Source organism: Belonocnema kinseyi, chromosome 2 (genome assembly GCF_010883055.1).
Source record: "Belonocnema kinseyi isolate 2016_QV_RU_SX_M_011 chromosome 2, B_treatae_v1, whole genome shotgun sequence".
In the NCBI taxonomy this organism is placed as follows: Eukaryota; Metazoa; Arthropoda; class Insecta; order Hymenoptera; family Cynipidae; genus Belonocnema; species Belonocnema kinseyi.
Window position 1 is genome coordinate 104,253,665 of NC_046658.1, and position 25,657 is coordinate 104,279,321.

The window sequence follows — 25,657 nt, forward strand, 5'->3', positions numbered from 1 at the left end:
GTCGTTCACTCTACTGACACTCTTTTTATTAACTATTTTCCGCCATACTTTCCTGTCCTGGCATACTTCTCTAGCTTCTTTTATGTCCATGCATTTTTTCAACAATAACTTTGTAAGATTAATAGGGAAAAAAGTAGTAGAAAAAATTTAAATTGTTAAAATAATTGCCGAATATCCTGAACAAAACAATAATACTTTTAATGTTTGTCAAATGTGACATTGATTTCAAGAAATTACTAAGTTTTCACGATTTAGTAGAAAATAACTTATAATTACTTATAATAATTGTTTAAACAATTGTAAATATATTATAAATACTTGAAAACTTAATATTTATGGAATAAATATCATTCAAATTGTCAAATTTCAAACAAAAAAAGTATTTAACATGGATTTTAAAAAAAAATGCTATTTTGCATTTTTTGGGGACATTTACCGATCACAGTACAAGGGAGTTAAGCGATAGAAATTTAAATTTTTAGAGTGGATATTTTTTTTTAAACATTGCTTAAGAAGTGACTAAACTTTAATTAGAAGAGGTCGATCACCAAAAGTAAAAAGGGAAAACCAATTTTCCAATTTACCAATTTTCAACCAAAAGAATTATTTTTCTACCCAAAAAGACAAGTCTTCAAAAGAAAAAAAAGAACTTTTTAACCAATCGGTTGCATTAAAAACCAAATACTTAGTTGAACTTTAAAGCAAAACAAATTAATTTTTAACAAATTATTTGAATTTAAATAAAATCAAATTTTTTTTACCGTAATTTGTTGAATTTATCAAGCGAAAAAGACGAATTTTCTACAAAACAGTTGATTGTAGGCTTATTGCCCCTAACATGTTCCAATCCACACAAAAATAAATGTGTGAAAAAAGTATTTTAAAGTTCCGCCAACCGCATGAAGTTCAACACGTATTTCCCCTAGGAAACAATATTTCAAATATCTGTTTTATTTCAGATATTCTTTGAGGAAAGATAGTCACAAACAATAATAATTTGTTTCAACAATTCTGTTTTTTAAATTGCATTAATTTTTAACTTGCGCCAAGTGAAAAGTGGACAAAAAGTTGAATATTCCAGAAAAAACGGTGACATTCTAAATCTATTCGAAGAGAAAATTGCTAAAAACAATAATAAATTGTTTGAAAAATTTATGCAAACATATAATTATCAGTAGAAAATAGTATTTTATGTATTCGAAACATTTGTATTTGAAAAATCGCAAAAAATGATGATTAACGCCAAAAATACGCGAAACACAATTTTTTACTTTTTGGGTCTTTTAGGCCCTATTAGGTATTTTGACTTCATCAATAAGTTAATTTCAGTTCGTTGAAAGCTGAGGGAAAAATAATGGACAAAATGCATGGGATTCGGACCATTTTTGCTCTATTTTGCTAATATCTTCGTAAAAACTATATTTTCTATATAAGTGTATCAAAAAATAGTTCACCCTTCAAGTATCATCACATGATTAGAAATTTGAAAAACTTCCCGCTCAATTTCGATTAATCGATATATCGAGACGGAGTTCTCGAACATGCGCAAGAGATTTCTTCTTCCACCCCTCTTAAACTATGTGCATCATTGTGCTTGCCAGTGTTTACGTTTCATTTGCAGTGTATCAGTGAGTTTAAGGCTATGTTTTATGTATATATGCAGAGTACTACATATTGCATACTACACACACCAGTCTACAAGCGTTTTATAAAACAGTTTTGGAGTTAAGGTGGACAATGAGGAATGCAAAAATAACATAACCGAGTTCTGACTACTACATCAGATGGAATTTGTACATTTGTATTTTTATTGTGCATATTTGATAAGAAAACGTAGCAATAGATGAGTTTGCAAGATAGTTTGTTCTCCGAGGATGTGGAGAATGATATAACACTCTTTTCTAAAGACGAGAGACGAAAAAGGTAAGCGAAACTAAAAGTACGATCACGTTTCTTGCTATCATGTTTGTTCACGTAACCTTACAATTAAGATTCACCATGTCATTTTACCCTTGCTTTTACAAAAATAGCCTATTTTTTCATTCAAGGCCGACCGTTCACTCGATTCATATGCATTTGTACACGTTTTTCATGTTTGTTTATTCTGGGTGCGATTAAAAGATAAAATTGCTGAAGCGTCCGCCCGAAACTCGTTAAGTAATCTCGCATCCCTTAGAAAATACACACGCACAGTATAAAAATCGCTGCAACAAATTACGTGTGGTTTAAATGAACCGTGATGAGACCTTGATCCAATTTTTGAACTTATGACGTGACAGCTTTTCAAAGATGATTGTAAATTTACGTCAAATTGAGAACGTTTCTATTTCGCGCGCATATTCATTCATTCATTAATTACAACGAATTTCTCTTGTTCTTGAATGATTTAATTGTTTTACATAACAATGAAAACTTTCAAATATAAATTATTAGACTTGAAATATGATTTTTTTTATATCACCAGGATCATCAATCGCGCGTGAATAAATCAATGATCAATCAATCGCGTGAAAATGTCCGATTTGAGGGGAAAAACAGTTTTTTATACAAAATTAAAATTTTGAATAACTATTTGATTAGTTTCTTTGTTTTTAAAGTTATATAAATATTTTTCTGCGATTCCTTCAAAAATTCAGAAAGATTTTTGGAAATGACAGATTTTTCAAATAAAATTTCAACAAAAAAGTTAATTTTCAACGAAAAACGATTTTAATTTTCACTAAACCGCAGTTGAACCCATTAAAAAAGGTGAATTTTCAACAAAATAGTTGAATCCTCAACCACAAAAAATTATTATTTTTAACCATTTGCATTTTTAACACCAATAGGTGAAATTTGTATCATAAAAGTCAAATCTTAAAAAAAAAAGTTTACTTTCAACCCCATAATTGAAATTTCAACGATTAAAACGAATTCCCTACGAATTAGTCAAATCATCAACTAGACATTCATATTTAACTTAAATGGTGAATCTTTAACCAAAAAATTAATTTTTAACAAAGAGGTTCAGATGTTAACAAAGAAAATTAATTTTCTTCAAAAAAAAAAAAAAAAAAATTCAACAAAATATTTACATTTTCAACCAAGGAGATTAATATGAAACTAAGTAGTTGTATTCCTATAACAGAACTAAAATTTCTAGCCAAAGGGATGAATTTTTAAACATTCTTCAAACTGAATGTCAAATTATACCTAAAATTATTTTAAAAATTAAAAAATGACTTAATATCTCTCAAATTAGTTTTTAAATTTCTAGACATCTTTGAATTTGTTTGTAATATTTTCAAATTTTATTTAAAAATTAATTTTCTAAAATAAATGAAAAATCATGGAAAAGTCTTCCCAGTAATATTAAGAAAAAAATTATTTTCTTGAAAACTTTCAAAATTCTTAAAAAGCTTCTTTTTCGGAAACTTCAAAAATCTACATTTCGTTTTCAATTTTTTAAATCTTCTCAAGAAATCAATTAGTTTCGAATCTTTTCAAAACTTTCTAAATATCTTGAAATAATTCAGTTTTCACGATTCGTTTTAAAAATTTTGAAAATTTTTAAACTTAAAATGAATCTTTTAAAATAAAACCTAAATAATTTAAAGTTTTTCCAGAAATCATAATTTTAGTTTTATTACTTCTTTAAAAGTGTGAAAAGTTTAGAAATTACAGTTTTGTATCCAAAAGTTATGAACATAATTAACAAATCATTTACAATAAAAATGTTCTTTTTTTTAAATTAAATTTTAATTTTATCATGAAATTATATTTCTTTCTTGGAAATGTTGATTTACAAAGTTGATGGTTTTGGACATTTTTAATCTTTATTAATAGATCAAAAAATCGAAAACAGAAACTAAATGCAACTAAAGAAAGTTTTTACTATTTGTAAAATACAGTTTTCTTTACATGAGTTTTAGTAATTTAACTTCTTTTTATAAATGTTTATTAATTTTCTTGTCCATTGGACCTTTCTGATAATTAAAAAAAGAGATAAAATTATTGATAGTAAAGTGAGAGAATGTGAAGAAATCCCAAACAATTATAAATAAATTCAATAAAATTGTGCTTAATAAATTAATTTTAATTGATTCGTGGGTTAAATAACCAACTTATTTAGCACATCTACAACGTTTTTACTTTTGCTTTATTATTATTTTTGATGTCGCATATCTGGTTTAGTGTTTGGCACTCCATTTTTATTTAACATTATATATTTTCAAAGAATGGAAAAATAATTTTTAATATTAATGTTCAGTGTTTACAATCTCACTGATGATTTTTAACTAATTTTCATGGAAATAAGTATTTTCTTAGTACCAACGACTAGTCCCGTTATGCTTCTATCCTTTTACACTTTACTGATTTTCGATAGTTCAACGACCTACAAAGATATTATAGAATCATTTTGCGACCAACTAGTATCGGCTGTTAGCATGTACTATTATGCAAGCAATTAATTTTGTAGTCAAACTAGTTCTAATTTCTTTAACACTGTTTATCTAATTGCATAATTACAAGTTGCATTTGGATAATTAGAAAATAACTGAATAGTAAGTTTACAAATCTGCAAGATTCAACCTTCGAATCAAATAAAACACTAAAAAGTGATCACCTATCTGCACGCTCGATTCCACTTTAGTATCCTGTAATTAGTAGTTGAAATTACGAAGATAATTAGATAGATCACATAATACAATTATAGATCTAGTATGAACATCTATGACGTCTGAGATGTACGAATACATTCCGCATTTCAAAATTATTCATAACTTTATTAAAATATAAATGCAATAAATAAACTTAATAACTAAAATTCATACGTAATTAATTATAATGTCTCATATCTGGATAAAGGAATCGGGTTCTCAGTGCTTTATCACTGCTCATTATTTATGCCTCTTAAGTAATTTAAACTCATACAAGTAACTGGATAATTTAAGAAATGAAAAGTCCCAGGGCTAAGTGCCAAATGTCGAAACTTCGTTTTATTGGCTTGAACTAATTGTTTTGGCCTAACTCGTGTCTCTGTAGAAGATGATGGCTCATTTCAATTTAGAGGTGGTCACAATCCATGTTTGGTAATTTTTTGTTTGTTTAAATGATGACATACTTTTGCCTTTTTTCACGGTTTGAAAGAGTTAAGCAATAACTAAAAATTACGTTCTTGTTTTTTTTTAGTAAAAAATAAAAAATGTATACCGCTCTTTTATCAGGTTCGATGTTTTTTAGGAGGCTTCGTTCTTTGATAAGGGTTTTCTTTCAGATCGTTGCTTTTTAAGTGCTCCTTCCGCGATTAAATATAGTTAATACCTCGAAAGAATTTTTTTATTTTTCATCATATGCTTTAAAGTTAGACAGTTTGCTGTGTCTCCTGAAAAATCTCCGTTTTGGTACTTACGTCCTTATGACTCAAGACTTTGAAATTATTTGCAAAGAAGATTGTTATTCGTACTTTGGTGTCAATTTAAAAGGATTGCCGCTTGTCGGGGAAATGAGGATTCAGGGATTTTTAAAAAAATGGCAAAAGACGGGGAATTGCTGTAGGAAGCACTTTAAATATGTAAAAATGTCAAGAATAATCAATCACACATTCAATTTAAAACTATATCTATTTCTGAATTTTCTTAAATTATTATGAAATATTTTAGGATATTTTAAATGATCCCAAGATATTTTTTTCATATTTTAAGAATTTGGAAGGATATACAAAATTTGAAATAATTTCAATAAATTACAAAAATCTGCAAGGATTTTAGTGATTTCAAGATGAATTTAAACCCATTTTTATGTGGTTTTAAAGAATTTCGGAAGATGTCGAATAATTTTGTAGGATCTATAAGGTTTTATGATATTTTAAATGATTTCAACGGATTTAAAATGAATTTAAGAGATTTTAAGAGCTCTCAAGCTATAAATAAATTTTCCACGAGTTCAGGCAATATCAGATTTCATGTAATTTCGCGGGAGTTTATAATATTTTAGTGGACTTCAAATAATTTATTCACAAGAATTGATCATTTTCGTAGGATTTCAAGTATTTCAAGGTATTTCCAATTAGTTTAAAGAACATAACAGATTTTAGGATATGTTTAAAGATTGCAAGTAATTTGAATTTATTTCAATAATTTTAAGTATAAATTATTTATTTAAGTAATTTAACGATATTCCAAAGAATTTGCAATATTTGAGGATCTTTAAAAAGATTTTAAAGGATTAAAAATTGATTAAAGGAATTTTCAAACGATTCCAAGAAATTAGGTAGTGATTTCGATAATTTGAAGAGATTTCATAGTATATTAAATATTTTAGGGCATTTTAAAAGATTTGAAGGCATTTTCAAGATATTAAAAAAATTGCGGGGCCTGGAATGTTCTTAAAAGATTTAAATAAAAATTGAAAATCGATTGTAAATGATCTATACGATTTTAAGCTATTTAAAAAGATTCCAAGGGATTTTATAAGATTGTTGATGATTTCAATATTTTTAAGGGATTTTAAAAGCTCTCAAGTTATTTTAATTTTTCCAGGATTTCAAAAAATAGCAAATTTTCCAGAATTTATTGACGAGAAGTGAGAGATTTCGTTGGTTTACAAAGATTACAAGGGAATTTCAAATATTTTTAAAATTCATCCTACATTCTTATTTATTTCTCCTGAATTCTTCTAAATTCGTGTAATTTTATTCAATTCAATGGATTTTTTTAAGTTTTTTTACAAAAGTTTTTGTTTAACTCATTCTGAAATATTTCAAGCGCACCTTGACTTTTTAGACATTAATCAAATTCTTTTGAATTCCCTTGAATTTTTTCAAACTCATTTCAAGCTTACTGAATTCAATGAATTTGTTCATATCTTTTAATTGTTTTTAATTCCTTTGTCTTTTTTAACTTATCTGGAATTATTATAAATTACATCTCATAATTATTTTAAATTATGAAGAAAAATCACATTATTGCTGCACATTAGTCAGTTTTAGACTTTTTTCAAGTAAAGTATTCTGTGGCAGTCCTGAGATTAATCAATTAAAAAATTATAAATTTAACATTGTTTCATTCCATTTATGAAAGATTCTACATTAACAATGTTTCAAGATTAGAATTGAGGTCTTTAAAATTTGAATGGCCAGGGAAAATGAAAAATTAGTCAGAGAAAAGTCAGAGAATTTTGAAAATGAAGTTTTGCGGCCACTTCAAATTATGCAACTAGTTAATTAGCAGCTAATTAAGAAGTACCTTTGTTACGCACGACCGGTGAAATTTCGGGGGTAAAGGATTGCCGAAACAAAACAAGGACGAGGAAGACGATGAAAGTGAAAGTAAAGTTATGTAAAAGTTAACTGATGTTTAATAGCTGGTGGCATCTCATGACAGCCGCCAGCAAGCTTCTTTCAGTTACATTCACCTCTTCCAGTTTGGTTTTACTTTCAGTCGCGGTTAGACGGTGTCAGACAATCTTTTCACTTTCAGAGTGCTCGTGTTTCCACCGGTAAACAACTATAGAAGATTTCTTATACACCAACTCGTTCAAGATCGGTTCGCCGACCTGTTGTGCACGTTCTCCATCGGTCAGGGCGTCGCGAGGAGAACCGTCGTGTGCTTTAAGACTGATGTGATAAGGTGAATAATTATGTGCAAGTAGAATTAAACTGTTGCAAAATGATTCATCGTGTGTGAGATTAAAGCATTCATTTCTTCGCTTTTATTTATATTGTTTTACGCACTGTCTCTTAATTATTATCGAATCTTCAATGAAGATTGAAGGTGTTTCTAAAGGTGGATCTGCCTTATTTTTAATGCTTTGTGTTCTTTTGTGTCATTCTTTTGAAGGAAACCCTCGTAGTGCTCTGCACAATTAAATTAATTAGGAATGCGAACGGGAAAAGTTGTACGTCCTCTTGGTATTTTTAATTAACTGTGTAATTACTTTGGAGAAAACAAATACTTTAAATACTTTTTTCTTTTCTTTAATGTTCTCTTTAAAGTATAGTTTGGTAATCGATAATAAAGATACTAAATTGTATATTTCGTATAATAGTTTTCTTAATTGAGTTGTTGATAATTTAAAACAAAATCGATAGTCGATGAAAGTAATGTTTGGCGATGAATGTAATCCTTGAGACGTAGATTGCACAATATCCGTATTAAAAGTGAAAATACGAGCCATACCATACTTCGCAGAAACCAGTCTCAAGCATTGCAATGTTTCAAGCACTATTTCCTGATGGAAAAATTGTTGAGTTAAACGGAATGTAACAGAAAGGAAAACCCTCGAGTTATAGTAAAATCTATAATAAATGTATAAATCAAAAGATGTCAATTTTCTTTGTCGCATCTTGCCTAACTCAAAAATAAAGTTCGAAGTTTCACAATTTCATACGTGTTTCCATTTCCATTTTATATCTATTTAGATTTCATCAGTAATCATTATACCCGCATTGCAGAAGTCTCGCACCCGATGAAGCACTATGTGAGAAAATAAAATAAAAATTGCGTTGATCTATGATGTGTAAAACATATTTTGTTCGAAAGGGACCCAAAATTGAATGTTTCAACGTTCAGAACGAGTAGGGACACTAAAACGAGTACGATGGGTGTTCAAGGACAATGTTCACCTACATCTACGCCAGAGCATGGCGTACAAAAACAAAGACCAGGTGTGTGAAAATAATTCTACAACGTTTGGCTTTCCTTAGACAGAAAACGTGAGCGATAAGTGTTTTTTTTTGGTGTCGTGTTTTAGTAAAGACAGTTCCTACAGTCGAGATCTACCGACCACCGGCTGCCAGAAAACCAAGAAGCGTGGCGGTAACTTCAGATTCATTGACCGATCAGCCCATATCGGAATCTTGTGTCTCCACTAAGTAAGGGAAATTAATCAATCTTTTTTTTTCGTAAGAGAAAGGAAGTTGTCTATTTTCTCTTTGTTTCGCAATTTTCTTTAAAAAAATCTTTATATTCATGAATTTAAAAAATAAATCCAAAGTAATCACTTACGCCTTAAAGAGTACAATTGTTAAAAATTTTCTACTGTTTGAAGAGCATGCAGTGGACATTTTTTACTCAAACAATTATCAAACTTCCATTTTTTACATGTATTCTAATAGAAAAATTCGTCTATTATTGAAATGTTATCCTTTACAACAACTTATGGCGTCCATGTAAAAAGGGCCCTTATGATCGGTATGGTGTTACATATAGTGCCATATAGCCGGATAAATTCCCGACATTTTAGGCCCAAAATGAACCCTCTATGTAGAAAAGTAAATCAACGGGGCACTTTTGAAGTTGGAACTACATACGAAAAGAAAGAAAAAACGCATTTAAACCTGGCGAACGTCATAATAAGCAGAGATGTTACATTTTTTCTTTGAACCGGAAATATACCTACTTCCGGTTACTATCTGCATATGAATATAGTCTTAATCAATCCACTATAGGTCCCAGTATCATTCCCCACTCAAAAATTATTATTATTATTAATTATTATATTTAATGTCATTAAAAAAAATTGTGGTCCTTTATCGGTTGTCTCGGTTCAAAAGACATTATTTACCGTTCATTGTTTAGCGTTTACAAGAATAATTATTATTAAAAACAAGGAAAATAGGGTGATATTTCCAGAAAAGAGGGGAATGAATTCTTTTAATATGCATAAATAAATTAAAAATTACAATATTACAAATATATTTTCAAGAACAGATTGATTTTTTAATAAAAAAGTTGCATTTACTACCAAAAAATATGACTTTTCTACCACAAGAATAATTTTCAGTCCAAAATGATGCATTTTTCTATTCCAAAGGGCGAATGTTCAACGAAACAGTTGAATTTTCGACCAAAAAAGATGATTTTTTTAGGAAATAGTGTAATTTTTCACCATAAGAGATGAATTATGAACCCAAAATATAATAGTAGACTTTTCAAGTAAAAATAATTAATTTTCAACTAAACAGTAGAATTTTTAAGCAAAAGTGATGCATTTTTACCAAAAAAAAAAAATAATAATAAACTATAAAAGATCAATTTTCAACGGAAAAATACAACTTTTATGCCAAAAGATGAACTTTACATCGAAAAGGACGAATTATCAACAAAATAATTGAATTTATGATAAAAAAGGATGACTTTTCCATCAAACATATAGTTCAGTGGGTCTGATCTAAAAAATATGCGACATTTAGCCAAATCTAAGAAAAAGTTTTTATGAAGGATAAACATTTCACTAATAGTAGGATTTTTCTATTAAAATACATTTAAAAATGGGAAGTTTGGCTATTGTTTAAGTTAAGCTGTCCATTTTTCTGAAGTTTTTTTTTATTTGCAAATTTGTTTCAAATGGGCAGGTTCGAAATTACGAAAAAAATATAATTCGATATTTTGTTAAAAAGCCACTTCCTGTACATTTAGTGCGGGATTATTCAAAATGATTCATGTTTGTCGTCTTCTAATTTGAATTTTTGCTATATTAAAGGTTTGTACAAAAAAAGTTATATTTGAAATATTTCTTAATTATTGAATTATCCAAATTCAATTTCGAAATGTACGATTTTAAACGCTTTTCATTTCAAGATCTTATACTTTTGAAGATTTCGAATTTAAATATTTTGTCTTGAAATACTGTCGAATTCTTCAGTTTAGAAGGCTTTAATTTTTAAATTTAAATGGCCAAGAATTTTTTTCTAAACCTCGATTAAAATATTGAATAAGGATTCAAGGTGTGCATAATATGCATGTACAAAATCACCTGTTTATCGTCGAGTGCTTAATTTTTTTATGTTTTTACTACACGAGAATTACATTTTTTCTCTTAAATAGGCGTTTGAAAATTTTAAATATTTGTTCACGTTGAAATAAATATATGAGATAAGTAATCAGGAGGTTTTTGTCAAATTATAAGAAATATATATTTCTTTTATTTATATTAGTGTATTTATATTTTTAAACTTTTTTGTATCAACTTTGTAAAATGTTTATGATATTAAATTTTATTTGAATTTAAAGAAAACATTGCAATTTGCACTCTTTTTGCAATATCTACTAAAAAAATTGACGAAATGTCTTTACCCTGGCTTATTTTATAGAGAATTCTGATATTTTTCACCCTATTTAAGAGAAAAAATTTGAACTCAGATTTTCCTCTCTCTGATTCTCCACTAAACAATAAAGGGATGATAAATTAGAAAAAAGGAGATTTTGCGACCGAAAAAAAATCGGTCCTAAATAAAATTCTTAGGATTTTACCGAATTCCTGGTCCTGAAATTCTGTCTTGAAAATCTGAAATTGTACTAATTTCTTAATATCTTTTTACAGACTTGACTAACAGAAATGACTTACTAAATTGACGCAGACAAGTCACTTTGTACTCAGTTAACGTTAAAATCCTGATAGGTTTCGTGCTATTTTGGAGGCAAATGCTTATTCATTACAAGTTATCAAAGATAACAGAAATTGAACAAGTGATGACAAGTAAGTCGACTGGTACGAATTGACACTGGAATGTACACAACGATACGCAATTACTTAACAAACTTGGGATTTAAAAGTACTTTTGAAGTTGGTCGCTTATTTGGTGGAAATATTCGCAGCAAAATTAACTTTGTCTTTTCAACTTTTGAAAAAGCTTTCCCCTAATATTTTTTAAATCTCCGTCTTTCCAGGACTATTCCTACATTGCATGCCTGTAATTAATATTTAAATACTTTACAGTTAAACTTATTTCATTTGCTGAAAAAAATAGTGTCGTCTGTAGCAAAAATTTAAGGATTTCAAGACTTTATTTTATTTATTTTTATTGATTTAATTTATTTTTATTTGTTTATTTCTATTTATATTATTTCATATTTATTTTTATTTTTTAAATTTATTTTATATTTATTTTCAATGCAAACTTAAAATAGGTAGAATTGAAAGTTTTTTTACTGTACAATTTAAAAAATAATTTGATTCCTGAGTAGGCGGGATGAATAACTTGATCTGCTTAGTTTAAACATAAAGAATTAACTTTTAACAAGAACATAATGGTATAAGGAACTAACTTTCAATTAAATTGTCCTTTTGAAAAGAAGAACAGCCCAATTTCCTTTTCAAAGGACATTTTTTGAAATTTGACATCATAATTATCTACTATATATAATATAATTAACATAATAAAATATATATAATTTACTGTACATAATTGTAAATAAACATAATGCATAATTTTAGTATCATGAATCGCGCACTACGCGTGAGTGTAGTTTCTCGATTTGAGGGACAAAATATTTTTAATACTAAAAAAGATGAATTCTCGACAAAAGAAATTTATCAGTTCATGTTTCAATCCAGAAATATTTTTATTTTAAATAAAAAACAGTTACATTCATCCAAAAAAGATAAGTTTTTAACAAAAGAGTTGAATTCTCAACCAGAAAAAGATTATTTTTCAACCAGTTGTATTTCTAACCTGAAAATATGAATTTTCCACAAAAAAGTTAATTTTGAAACCAGTGATCGAATTTTTAACCAAATACATGATTATTATATCAAAAAGATTAATTTTATACAAAGAGAGACAAATTTTCATCTAAAATGATGAATCTTCAACAAACAATTAATTCTTAATAAAGTAATTCGGCTTTTAACCAAGTTGTTGTACTTTCAACCAAAAAATATTAATTCGCAACAAAAAATGTAATAGTGGATATTTTAATCCAAAATATTTTGAGTTTAAATAAAAAGCAGTTGAATTCATTAAAAAATGTCAACAAAGTAGTTGAATCCTCTATCAAAAATATACATTTTCAACCAAGAAGATTAATTTCCTGCCAAAAAAGAGAAATTTTCAACAAAATGCTTACATCTTCAACCAAACAAATTCTCAACGAAAAATCTAATAGTTTATCAGTCAACTGAAAAAGATTTTTAATCAAAAAGATTTGAATTCGTAAAAACCCAATCTTTCAACAAAGTAGTTCCTCAGCCAAAAATTATTTCAATTATAAACCAAACATTCGCAATTTTAATTTAAAAAAAAAAAAAAAACAAGGTGAAGTTTCTTCCGAATAAGATGAATTTCCAAATCAAAAATACGAATTTTCAATAACGGTTTTGAATTTCTAACCGACCAAAAATTTCAGTTCAGAGTACAAAAAATGTTAGGCAAATTAAAGTTTGAGGGAAAAATAACTTTTAATATGAAATAAACATTTCGAATGATTTTTTTTCTTATTTTAATTTCCTGAAGTTTGAATAAATATAATTATCCTGGGGTTTTCGGGAATATTCCAACAGATTTTGGATATGTCGAAAAAGTATTTAGAAAAAATCTATGAATTTTTTATTATTTTACAGGAATTAACAACATTTTTTAATAATTTGAAAAATATTAAAGATTTTAAATATTTCAAAGTTTTTAAATATTCTTAATCTCTTAAAAATTCCTAAATATCTTTTCAACTGACTCGATTTATTCCTAAAATTGTTTAAAAATCTTCCGGCATTATTTTTGGCAATTTCGGACCTCTTTTGTAATGTTTATAATCTTTTTTAATATTCCCTTAAATTAAATTTAAAAAATAAAGAAAGACTTCAAATATTCCCTGGAATCTTAAAAAAAAAGTTGTTAGTGTCTTGAAACCTTTCAAAATCTTTAAAAAGCTTCCAAGTTTTATTTGGAATCTTCAAAAATCTATATTTTGTTATTAAGCTCAAAATTGTTCAAATTATTTTAGACATTTTTCAAAAACTTCTAAATAAATGTTGTAAAATAAAAAATCATAAGAATTTTTTTGTGAAATCTTAGGTAATTTTTTTTTATTCTCTTGAAACCTTTCGAAATTCTTAAAAAGCTTCTAAATTTGGTGTTCAAAGTCTTCAAAAATCTATATTTTTTTGTAAATAATATTATCGTATCCTTTCAAAACTTTTAAATGTATTTTAAACTTATTCGAATTTATTATAAAATTTTGTAATGATCCCAAATTGAAAAATAATCTTTGAAATATTCTACATTCTTTTCCGAAATTTGAAGAAATCATTTAAAATCTTTAAAAAAATCTTTTTTTAAAAAATAAATTACTTTAAATTTCCTCTGTAATCTCAAGAAAAATGGTCAAAATCATTGAAAAACTTCCAATTTTGGTTTCAAAATTTTCAAAAATTTACATTTTATTTAAACTTTATCGGTACCGGAAAATGTTCGGTTACCGGTACCCACAATTTTTTGTATCGTTGCCTACAATCTATAAATTTCGTAAACTAGCGAATTATAGGTTTTTGTGCATAATTTCATTTTTCTCATCTCTGTGAACGTTTGAAAAAGTTCACAAATTATAGTCTGGTAGCAAATAGAATTACTTATTTGGACATTTTCATTTGCTAAATTTATGGGGCAGAACATTTATAATCTATATTAATCTCATTTAATCCGACCAATGTATTTTGAATAGAATCCTTTTGTCAGCTTTAAAACATTTCGTCAAAACTTTAAGAACTGAATATTTTTTAAAGTTTCTCTTTCAGAAATAAATTCTTCATTTGGAAATTGCGATTTACAAAATTCGAGCTAAATTCATTCAAAAGTATGCAACCAGTCCTGTAGTCAAAAATGAGTGCGAGATTTTCGATAATTTCGTTCCACCTTTATGTTTAGACATAGTACCGATTTTTCTATTTTGTATGGATAAAAACTGATTTCTGAATATGGACTTTATCTGTTTTTGATGTAAATGCTTTGTTTGTTGAAAAGGATCGAAGAAAGTGGTTTATTTGATTTGTTTCTCACTTTTTCCAGAACTAGTCGACAAAAGCGACCAGATCGCGCCGTTTACGTGCCAAGGCACCGCAGAAGCTTAGAGGCAGAAGGCAGTCCGGTTCGACAGGAAAAGAGTCGATCAGATCGACAACGAGATCGTGATTCAGTGAGCTCTCCAGTTCACACTGCAAAAACCTCTCGCAATCCTGTTATGTGCATACCGGAAGCCAACAGCGAGGAATTAAATTCAGAATCTCAGCCGGAAGAAGCAAACACTTGCAGTTTCTTAGAAAGTCAGCAACCTGATACAACTAACAGTTCAAAATATGACTCCTTATGGAGGAATCCTGACAATTCTCTAGATGGCGAGTCTTCCAACTCAAGCGATTTCATTCTGAAGCCTTCTAAGCTAGACGATAATTTCGATAATGCGATTGGCAGAGAAGCAGCCACGAGAGCTGAAAGTCAATCTTTAGAAACAGAAAATGATGCGAGTATATCAGCTTCTGATAGTTTAACGTTTAACATTAATATTACAGTAAATAATAGAGTTGAAGAGAATAATCGAGTCTGTGAAAGCAAAAGTGATTCATCACCAATAGATAGAAGAAAAAGGTGCGAGATTGAGGTTAAAGAGAATTCAGTTGTAGCGTCAAATGAAGAAAATTGTGATATCGAAATGTCGACAGCGCAGAATTGTCCAAAAATCGAGGATGATGCTTCGAGGCGGGATAAAGCAGCGAATCAGAAGAATAAGAGAATTAGCCATAATTCAGTGTCCAATGTACTCATCATTTCTAATGAGAGAAAGGGAGAAGATGCAGTCCATCAGGAAGTCTCTGTCACTCCCATGACACCACCTGAGAAGAAGGTGAAGAAAATCGAAAGACCAAAAAGCAAACCTGCAGCACCTCCTTCACCTCATGTCAAAGTTAGCAGGGAAGAATGCGATTGGGATAGTCTTTTCGATGACAACGGAGATTGCCTAGATCCAACTCTTATAGACGAAGTACGATTCTAAGTATATTAATAACATTATCAATGTTCACAGTATGTCCCATTTTTCACCGAATCCCCCCCTTTTTCCCTTAAATTTGAAAAATCCCCTAAAACATCTGAAATCGAGAGTTTTTACCCAATTTTCCTCTTTTCGTCCACTTTTTACAAGGTTTCGATTCATTTTTTGAAGAATCATAAACAGAAATTGAAGACATTAGAAAGGAAGAGGCTTTTAAAGAGATTCTTTTTGAGTTTTTGCTAATACCAATTTCAAATATTTCCTAATGTTCTAGATTTATGGGAGAACGTCGATCGGTAACAATTCAAGCGAGAAAGTAAATATGACAAATAAATTGATTCTGTAGTTGCAAAACAAAAATAGCTCTATAGAGGTAACGGGCTCCACAGGCCAAAAGTCTCTAAAACCGTACATTAATGGGGGTACTAATATTAAATTTAAATTCAATCGCTTTAAATTTCTAGTGCTTAAATTAAAAATATTGCATTCTTAACATTTAGATGAATTTTTGACCAAATAGTTGAATTTTCAACGAAAAAGATGAATATTCGACGAAGAAGATAAATTTAAACTGAAGTGATAAATCTTCAAGCAAAAAATAAAATAAATTTTTAACGAAGTAGTTTAAGATTGATTAAACAATTTTTTTTAAACCAAAAACTGTTCAATTCATCTAAAAAGACAATTTTTCAGAAAAAATAATGTATTTTTCAACGAAAGTATTGAATTTTCAATCAAAAATACAAAATTTCTAGAAAACAGTTTAATTTTTCAACCAAATAGTTCAATTTTTTACCAAAATAGGGAAATTTCCAACCCAAAAAGACGGGTTTTCAATTTAATAGATACAGCTTCAACCAAAGAGATGAAGTTTCATCTAAAATGATGAGTCTTCAATAAAAAAACAAGTTTAAACAAATTATTTTAGTTTTCACACAAAAAAGATTTTAATTTAAAATAAAGAACAGTTCAATTCATCTAAAAAAGACAAATTTTCAACCAAATAGTGAATTTTTTAACCAAAAAAGATTTTTCAGTTTTTTTTTCACAAAAAAGTTAATTTTCAACCATCGAGATGAATCTTTAAAAAAAGTGAACTGAATTGTTGAATTTGCAAGCAAAAAAGTCTAATTTTCTGCAAAACAGTTAAATTTTCAACCCAAAACATGAACTTTCAATCAAAAAGTTAATATTCAACCAGAAAGTATGAATTTTCAACCAATTAGTTGAATTTTCAAGCCAAAAATACGAAATCTCTGAAATACAGTTATATTTTTAACCGAACATATGAATTTTCAACCAAAGAGTTCATTTTTAACCTAAAAGTACGAATTTTAAACCAATTAGTTGTATTTTTCAAGCCAAAATTACGAATTCTTTGCAGAGCAGTTACATTTTCAGCACAAAAATTTAAACAAAAAACGAATTTCTACAAAATAGTTCTATTTTCAACCAGAGAGATGAATCTACAAACAAGAATAAAAAGTAAACTAAATTGTTGAATTTTCAAGCAAAAAGACGAATTTTCTACAAAACAGCTAAATTTTAAACCCAAAATATTAATTTTTTACTTAAAAAATTAATTTCTAACCAGAGAGATGAATCTTTAACCGTGAAAGATTTGTCAATCAAGAAAGAAAAAATGTAAACTAAATAGTTGAATTTTCAAGCCAAAAAGACGATTTTTGTACAAAACCGTTGAGTTTTCAACAAAAAAAGTAAAGTTTTCTACCCAAACAATAATAAAATTAATTAATAATAAAATTGTTATCAAAAAAGGATGACTTCTTAATTAAAAATATAATAATACACTTCGCAACTAAAAATAATGAACTTTTAACCGAGAACAGTTGGTTTTTCTAATTGAGTTCTAATAATTTAGATTGACATCAATAATGAAAAACGTTAAACGTGAATCAGAAAAAAGTATATTACTTATGATTGAAGAAACCAAATTTTTGAAATCGAAAATAATATGCAAAAAAGTAGCGTTTGTTAGGATTAGTGATCTTAATAATTTTGTTATTTTCGTAAAAAACAATATTTTTAATTCTTTTTTTTAACTGTAATATTTGTTTAGCCGACATTAAAAATGTTTTGAACATCTGAGAGTTTCCATCTGAAAAAAAGGACTGCAAGAAATTTGATCGCTTCAGGAAACAAAAGCAGAAAAAGTGGGGTTTTCAAAAAGTCATTTTTGTGTTTTCCAAATTATTTCTTTTTAGCTAATTTATAAAAAATAATTTGAAGAGTTCTCCACTGAAAAGAATACACTACAAAAAAAATGGATAAGAATTAGGAATCAAAATCTATCTTCTGATTTATTACATTAAAAGAAAACTAGCTAAAGAAACCATGAGATATAATATATGATATAAAAACTTTCGAATAATAAATTAAATCCCTTTTTTCACCTAAAATTGAATTACTAAACCGCTGTGATCTCCGCACTATTCATTTAAATGAGACTGAATATTGTAGCTGATTAACAATATGACGGCGAACCGATTCGAAAATTAATTCACGGGTGTGGTTTACAGCTCTGTACTAGTATTTTAAATCAAAACTTAAAATAAATTCGCTAGATTAAATATAGAAAATTTTATAGGCGCGTAGTAGGTTAATGTATTGACTTTATTTTAGCTTTCATCAGCAGTTGGCGAAGTAACAATCGAGCAACCCAAGAATTCCTACAAAACCTACACCAAGATTATTGAAGTTTCTAACGACGAATTCGCACATGTCGTCGAGATCTACAATTTTCCATCAGAATTCAAGACCTGCGACCTGATTGCAGTTTTCAGTCCCTTCAAGAGTGGCGGATTTGAATTGAAATGGGTTGACGATACGCATTGTTTAGGCGTTTTCAGCAGTCCTCGAGTCGGTGAGTTATTCCAGTTTATTTTTTTTTACCTCATATAGCAATATTTTTATAATTCTGCCCACAAAAAATGCTAATAGTGAAATTATTGTAGAATATCGGTTACGTAATGGATTCGTGTAGGTCAAGGCTGGAAGTAGAACGGAGGGCTTTGAAGGAAGCCTTCGGTCACAACTTTCTACCGTCAAGCCGCTCATTATATAACGGTTTTACGCGCTCAATTAGCGTAGTAAAATGAAAACCTCCATGCACTTCTAGAACTTTCGTTTATTTGCTTATTATCACATGTCTGTTAGAAACATTACGATTTTACGGTCTCTACGTGACTACTCTCACTAAAATATTAATAACTTAATGGCGACGCGAATCGAAAAGAAAATTCATTGTAACGAGCGCGATTTATTTGCGAGTATTCAAATTTTATCCTAATTATCCAGGGTGTTTAGCGTTCTGAAAATTCTTGAAAACCTGTAAAAGTCCTTGATTTTTTTTATCTGGAAAATTCCTTGAATTTTGCTTATGGTTCTGGAATTTTTATTCCTTTAAAGAAAAAATAGGTTTGATTGAATTATTCCATGCTGGGAAAGTCACGGAATTTGAAAAAAAAAAAAAATCTTTAAAAATTCAGGGAATTTCTATAAGAGCCACTTTAAGTATCAACGATAATAAATTTGAAACTTTTTAATTTGAATTTGAAATTATATTATGTCATTTATAAAAGATTCTATGTTGAAAATGTTACCAGATTAAGAATGTGGTATAAAATACTGTTCTTAAATTCAATTTTTTTTGGTAGAAAATTCTATTATTTGGATGAAGGTTAAACCAATTTATTAAAAAATATTTTTTTTCATTATGAAAAATTCATTATTTTAGTTAAAAATTCATCTTTTTAACTAAAAATTAATTTTTTAAATTAAAAATTTAACTGATCCAGTTGAAGATTAATTATTTTTGTTCAAAATTCATTTCGCTGGTTAGAAGTTTAACTACTTGGTTAAAAACTTATTTTTTGTTTGTTAAAAAATTCATTTTTAAGTGGAAAATGTAACTATTCCATTTTTGGCTAGAAATTGATTTTTTTTTCTAATTGAAAATTCACTATGCACTCTGATAAAAGTAGAGCTACTTCGTTAAAAATTAACTTTTTTGTTTGAAGATTCATATCTTCTGTTAAAAATTGAATTATTTGATTGAAAATTCGTTTTTTTTTTGGTTGCAAATGGATTTTTTAGATTGAAAATTCAACTAATTCCAGTTGAAGATTCATCACATCTATTGAAAATTCATCTCGTTGGTTGAAAGTTTGACTACTTCGTTGAAACTGACCATTTTGTTAACAAATTATTTTTTTATCTAAAAATATAACTACTCCATTTTTGGCTGAAAATTGATTTTTTAAATTGAAAATTCAATTACTTACGTGAAAGTTGAATCACTTTGTTAAAAATTAATTTTTCTGTTTTGATTATTCATCTCTTAGGCTGGAAATTGTACTTTTTTAATTGAAAAATCGTTATTTTGTATTTAATTTTTTACCTGAAAATGTAACTTCCATTTTTTGTTGAAAGTTTATCTTTTTAGTTAAAAATTCGTCTTTATTGGTATAAAACTAATCTTTTTATTTTAAATTTATATTTTCGGGTTAAAAATGCAACTGTTTTAAAAAAATTCGTCTTTGGCTTGAAAATTTAACAATTTGGATGACATTTTTTTTAGCTTTCATCATTTTAATTGAAAATTCATCTCTGCTTGAAAATTTATCTTTTTTGGTTGAAAATTCAACATTGGAAATTAAATTTAAAATTGGCTTAAAATTAGATAACTCAGTAAAATTATCTTTTTACTGTAAAAAGAAGGTACCTTGAAAAATTAATTTTTTGTCTTGCAAAACCTGGAAAAGTCCTGGAATTTTTTTGCAGAAACGCTAGACACCCTGTTATCGAATCAAAAAACATATTTTTTTCGAGTAGCCTATCTTTATATATTGGACTAACAAAAAAAATTTTTTTCCCCTAAAAATTGGCACGGAGTGAAAAAAACTCATTTTTTTACAAAAAAATCGAATAATATGTAATGTTTTAGTAGAAGAAGAAAACTAAAAAATATTTTAAATTCGAAGAATATCTTTTGCTTTCCATTATGATGGATCCTATATTTGCATATGTCTAAAACAAGAAATTAATCAAATACATTATTAAAAGAACGTTTTTCAAACCTCAGATGGTTTTTGAATGTTTGATCAATTTTCATTAAAGTAATAGGCGAATACACTTTTTTTTGGAAAATAAATGAAAAAATACGCAAAGAAAACATGGTTCCTTTTTGTCATCTTCGTAAAATTATAATTTAAATAAAATGGTTGTTTGTTTTTACAAACAACGTGCTTAAAATCGAATAGAAAAGAGTAAAGGCATGGTAACGCGTTACTTCTTAAAAAAAAGTAACAGTAACGCACATTACGGAAAACCTGGAAATCAGGGAATGTCAGGGATTTCGATAACAAAAATTCAAAAGTAATGAAATTTCTGTCAAAAATAATCAGGACGATACCTATTTCTGAATTTTCTTGAAATCTTTTACGGTATTTTAAAAGACTTTAAGCAATTTTTTTTAATAAATCAATAATTTGACTAGATTTTGAAGATTTTAGTTTTTTGTCTTAATTTGTAAGAAAGTCCAAGGGCTTTTAAAAGTTTTAACGAATTTCAAAAGATTTACTAAAAATTTTTAATAATTTAAAGGGGTTCCAACGGAACTTAAAGGTTTTTGGGTATTTTTCAAACGACCAGGGAATTTTAAAGAACAAGGGATTTCAAAATATTTCAAAAGATTTGAAATATTTTACGGTATTTTTAAAGATTCCAAGTAATTTTCACGAGATTACATTTTCTCAAGGAACTTCTAAATATTTTAATTATTTTTAGGGGTTTTTAAAAGCTCTCAAAGTATTTTAATTCATTTTCCAGTTTTTCTGGAACTATCAGATTTCATAGAATTTGCCGGAAGATTTATAGACTGATATCAATAATTTGAAGGAATTTAAAAAGATATTCAAGATTTGGGGGTATTCTTAAAAATGTCAAGGAATTTTCAAGGGCTTGAAGAAGCTTCAGGTGATTTTAAAACGTTTAAAATGATTTGAATTTTTATAAATTAGAAGAAATTATCAAGAGCTTTGAAAAATATTAAAGGAGTTAAAATATTTTAAAGTACTTTTCATATTTTAGTGTATTTTCATAGATTCCAAAGAATTTTTTAATGTACTCAATAAGTTTCATAGATTTCAAAGAATTTAAAAGTTTTTAGTATTGAAAAAGATTCCAACGATTTTAATGATTTTAGGGGATTTAAAGAAATTTCTTGGAATTTTAAAGAATTTCCGACAATTGCGGAAGGTATGGAACAACTTTATAGGAGCTATAAGGTTTTAGGATTATTAAAAGATGATTTTAAGAAATTTTCAAAGCTTTTAAAGGTATTTTAAACAGCTTTCCACGATTTCAGTAAATATCAAATTTCATAGAATTTTACGGGATTTAATAATGTTTTAATAGATTTGAAAGAATTTATTCAGAAGAAGTTATGCATTAAGTTGGTTGTCACAGGTTTAAAGAGATTTTAAAATATTTTTGCAAGTTACTTTAATTCATTTGAAGTTCAACCTGAATTCTTTTAAATTCTTTTGAATTATCTTGAATTCGTATAAATTCATTCAATTCTACTCAATTATATGGATCTTTTTTTATTTTTAGTTTTTGTTTGATTCATTTTCATGTTTTTTTAATTTATGTGGAATTCTTGGGTATTTCATCAAATCTTTTTGAAGTTTACCGACTTCATTTCAAACTTATTCCTCTAAATTTACTCCAATTTGATTTAAAATTCATTTGAATTAATAAAAATTTAACTTGAATTATTTCGAAGTTTTATGAATTAGACAGCGGCAACCCTGAGAATAAGAATTGAAAAATTTATAAATTTAATACCTAAAATTGTTTTATTTCACCTGTAAATGATTCCATATTAAAAACTGTACAAAATTATAATTTTGGCCTTTAAATAATAATGGTCAGAGGAGAAAAAAATGTTGTTTTCAAACTATTCTGTATATCAAACGGGAAAATCACTGCGATTGTGTCGTAATAAAATCTAAACATATTTTTCTTATTATATCCAACGAAAATACTTGAAAGTAATAGAAAGTTTATAACAAGTCGAGTCTACAAATAATTTTCTAAACTGGAATGTGGTTTGTATTTTGATTTACAGCTGCGGAGGTGCTGGCTTCGGATCATCCGTTCGTAAAAACACGGCCGCTCAGTGAGGCCACTGCCCTGAGTAAAACAAAAGCGAGAAAAGGCTCGGAATTTTTGCAACCTTATAGAAATCGACCAGAAACTTGCGCCGCTTTGGCCAGACGTTTGGTCACGGGTGCTCTGGGAGTTAGGCTAGCAACCGCTAGACAAGAGCGCGAGCGCGAAAAGATTGTGTTGCGCGAAGCTAAAGGTACTAGTAATATTATATCCCTACATATGATCAGACTTCACAGACTTTCTTCCGTTCTCCTCTTTCCCCCTTTTTTTAAAGAATTCCTCTTTTTTCTCCTGTTTTCACGAAACCTCCCCTTTTTTTAATGTTTTTTTTTAGTGCGAATTTAATTAATAGAACTAAGAAAATCCAACTATTTTTGGTTGAAAGATAATTCTTTTTGCCTGCAAAGTCTACTATTATAAATTTTAATTACTTTCTTAAGCATTTCTCTCTTTGGATAGAAAGCTCGTCCTTTCTGATTGAAAATTGAGATGACGGATGCAACAGATCGTTAAGCGCCCGAAAACTAGTAGAATTGTTATCTGCTGGGGAAAATCTATCGATGAAAAAGAAATGGTGGAAACGTAAAACAAAATGTACCTTTATATTCGTCATGATGTAGCCGACAAATTTTGTTCATTAAACTTTTTTATTGGACAATTATTACTCAAGATAAACATTAAAAACGTACAAAATGTTCCGATAGAAAATCGATGTTTTATATAACATAGCTCGCGGTTATTCGGTTGTTTGTTAATAAAAATGCTGGAAATTTTCATGGTGTATTCTCAATACATAAGCGATGACTACAAGCAACATACTTTGGTTAAAAAAGCAATATGTCCATTGCTTTTCAAATCATATTAATTCCGAACGAAAACCACGTTTCGCCAATTTCGGCCAGTGGGACGGTCATCGAAAAATTTTTAGTTGAAATTGACACTATTTTTGCAATATCTAGTTTAAAAAGTTCATTTTTAACCAAGAAAGATAAATTGTCAAGCAAAAAAGATTACTTTTCTACGAAGAGATGAATTTTCAATTGGAAAGACGTATTTTATAGCAAAGAAGACAATTGTTTAACAAAATAGAGGACTTTCGACCAAAAAAGAGTACTTTAAAAAAAAAAAAGAGTTAAATTTTCAGCCTACAAAGAAGAATTTTCAAACACAAAAGATTAAATTTTAACAAAAACAGTTGCATTTTCAACCAAAAAAACATGAATTTTTTTTACCAAAAAGACGAATTGAGGTGACGGATGCAATAACTCTTTAAGCGTTCGATAACGCGTAGAATGATTGTTTACTGGGGAAAATCGATCGATGAAAAAAAAAGTGGTCGAAACGTAAAACGAAATATACCTTCATATTTATCTTGACGCGGCTGCCAAATTTTCTCGTATGAACTTTTTTATTCGACAATTATTACTCAAAATAAACAATAAAAACTTTTTAAAATGTCGCTCAAAAATCGTTGTTTTATAAAACAACTCGCAATTATTCGGCTTTTTGTTGATAAAAATGCTTGCAATATTCAACGTGTATTCGCAATACATAAGCAATGACTAAAAGCCACGCACCTTGATTATAAAAATTAATGTGTTTATTGCTTTTCAATAACAAATTAATTCCGAACGAAAACCACGTTTCATCAACTTCGACCAGTGGAACGGTCATGGAAAAAATGCTATTTGAAATAAGTTATCATGAGAAAGTTATTTACCAGGCTTTAAGAAAGTTTTTCTGAGAATTTGAAAAAAATTGATAAAAAATGGTGAAAATGGCAGCGAGTTGAAGTCAACACACTGCCATTGCATTGCTTCGGCTGTCGACCTTTGTTACTAAGTCACAAAGCAGCAGCTTTTCCATTTCTGTCATTTCCACAATTTTCGACCGATTTTTGTTCACATTTTAAGAAAAACTTTCTTGTAGCCTACTGAACAACTTTCTCGTGATCATTTATTTTAACTAACGTTTTTTCAATGACCGTTCCATTGGCCGAAGTTGGCGAAAAATGATTTTCGTTCGGAATTAATTTGTTATTGAAAAGCCATAAACATATTACTTTATTAACCAAAGTGCATCGCTTATGTATTGAGAATACACTAAGAAAAGTTCAAGCGTTTTTATCAACAAACAGGCAAATAATTGCGAGCTATGTGTTATAAAACATTGATTTTTCAGCAGAATTTGAAAAAAGTTTTTATTGTTTATTTTGAGTAATAATTGTCTAATGAAAAAGTTCTTTAAGGCATTTGTCGGTCGCTTCAAGATGAATACAAAGGTATATTCTGTTTTACGTTTCAACCACTTTTTTTCATCTATCGATTTTCTCTAATAAACAATTCTTCTACGCGTTTTCGAGCGCTTAACGAGTTATTGCATCCTTCACTTCAAGTTATATTTTTGGTAAAAAGTTCATGTTTTTGGTTAATATTTCAACTATTCTGTTGAAAATAAAACTATTTTTGTTGATATTTAATCTTTTGTGTTTGAAAATTAATCTTTTTTTGGCGAAAATTCAACTATTTTGTTCAAATAATTCTCTTTTTGGCTAGAAAATTCGTCTTTTGAATTGAAAATTCATCTCTTGGTAGAAAAGTAATCTTTTTTGGTTGACAATTGTGGGTCCGGATGCAATAAGGGCACATAAAATTTTTTCGTGCGAAAACGAAGTCCCCTGGAGGCTTTAGAAAAAATTTTCAAATTTTAATTTTCAA

General features: G+C 28.2%; 1 protein-coding gene across 5 annotated transcripts in view; it reads left to right on the forward strand.

Moving 5' to 3' along the window:
- The first annotated feature begins 1,601 nt into the window (after nt 1-1,601).
- LOC117167426 (coiled-coil domain-containing protein R3HCC1L) overlaps nt 1,602-25,657 on the forward strand; it is a 27,419-nt gene continuing 3,363 nt past the window's right edge. Inside the window, exons 1-7 of one of the 5 annotated variants that reach the window (XM_033352337.1) lie at nt 1,602-1,923; nt 7,461-7,610; nt 8,523-8,647; nt 8,734-8,854; nt 14,765-15,734; nt 18,387-18,627; nt 22,897-23,133. In XM_033352337.1, the coding sequence (XP_033208228.1) occupies nt 1,844-1,923; nt 7,461-7,610; nt 8,523-8,647; nt 8,734-8,854; nt 14,765-15,734; nt 18,387-18,627; nt 22,897-23,133 (1,924 nt within the window). In that variant the 5' untranslated portion in view covers nt 1,602-1,843. Of the gene's footprint in view, nt 1,924-7,460; nt 7,611-8,434; nt 8,648-8,733; nt 8,855-14,764; nt 15,735-18,386; nt 18,628-22,896; nt 23,134-25,657 lie in introns of those variants that run through there. The other 4 variants (XM_033352339.1, XM_033352338.1, XM_033352340.1 and 1 more) reach the window with 4 other exon arrangements.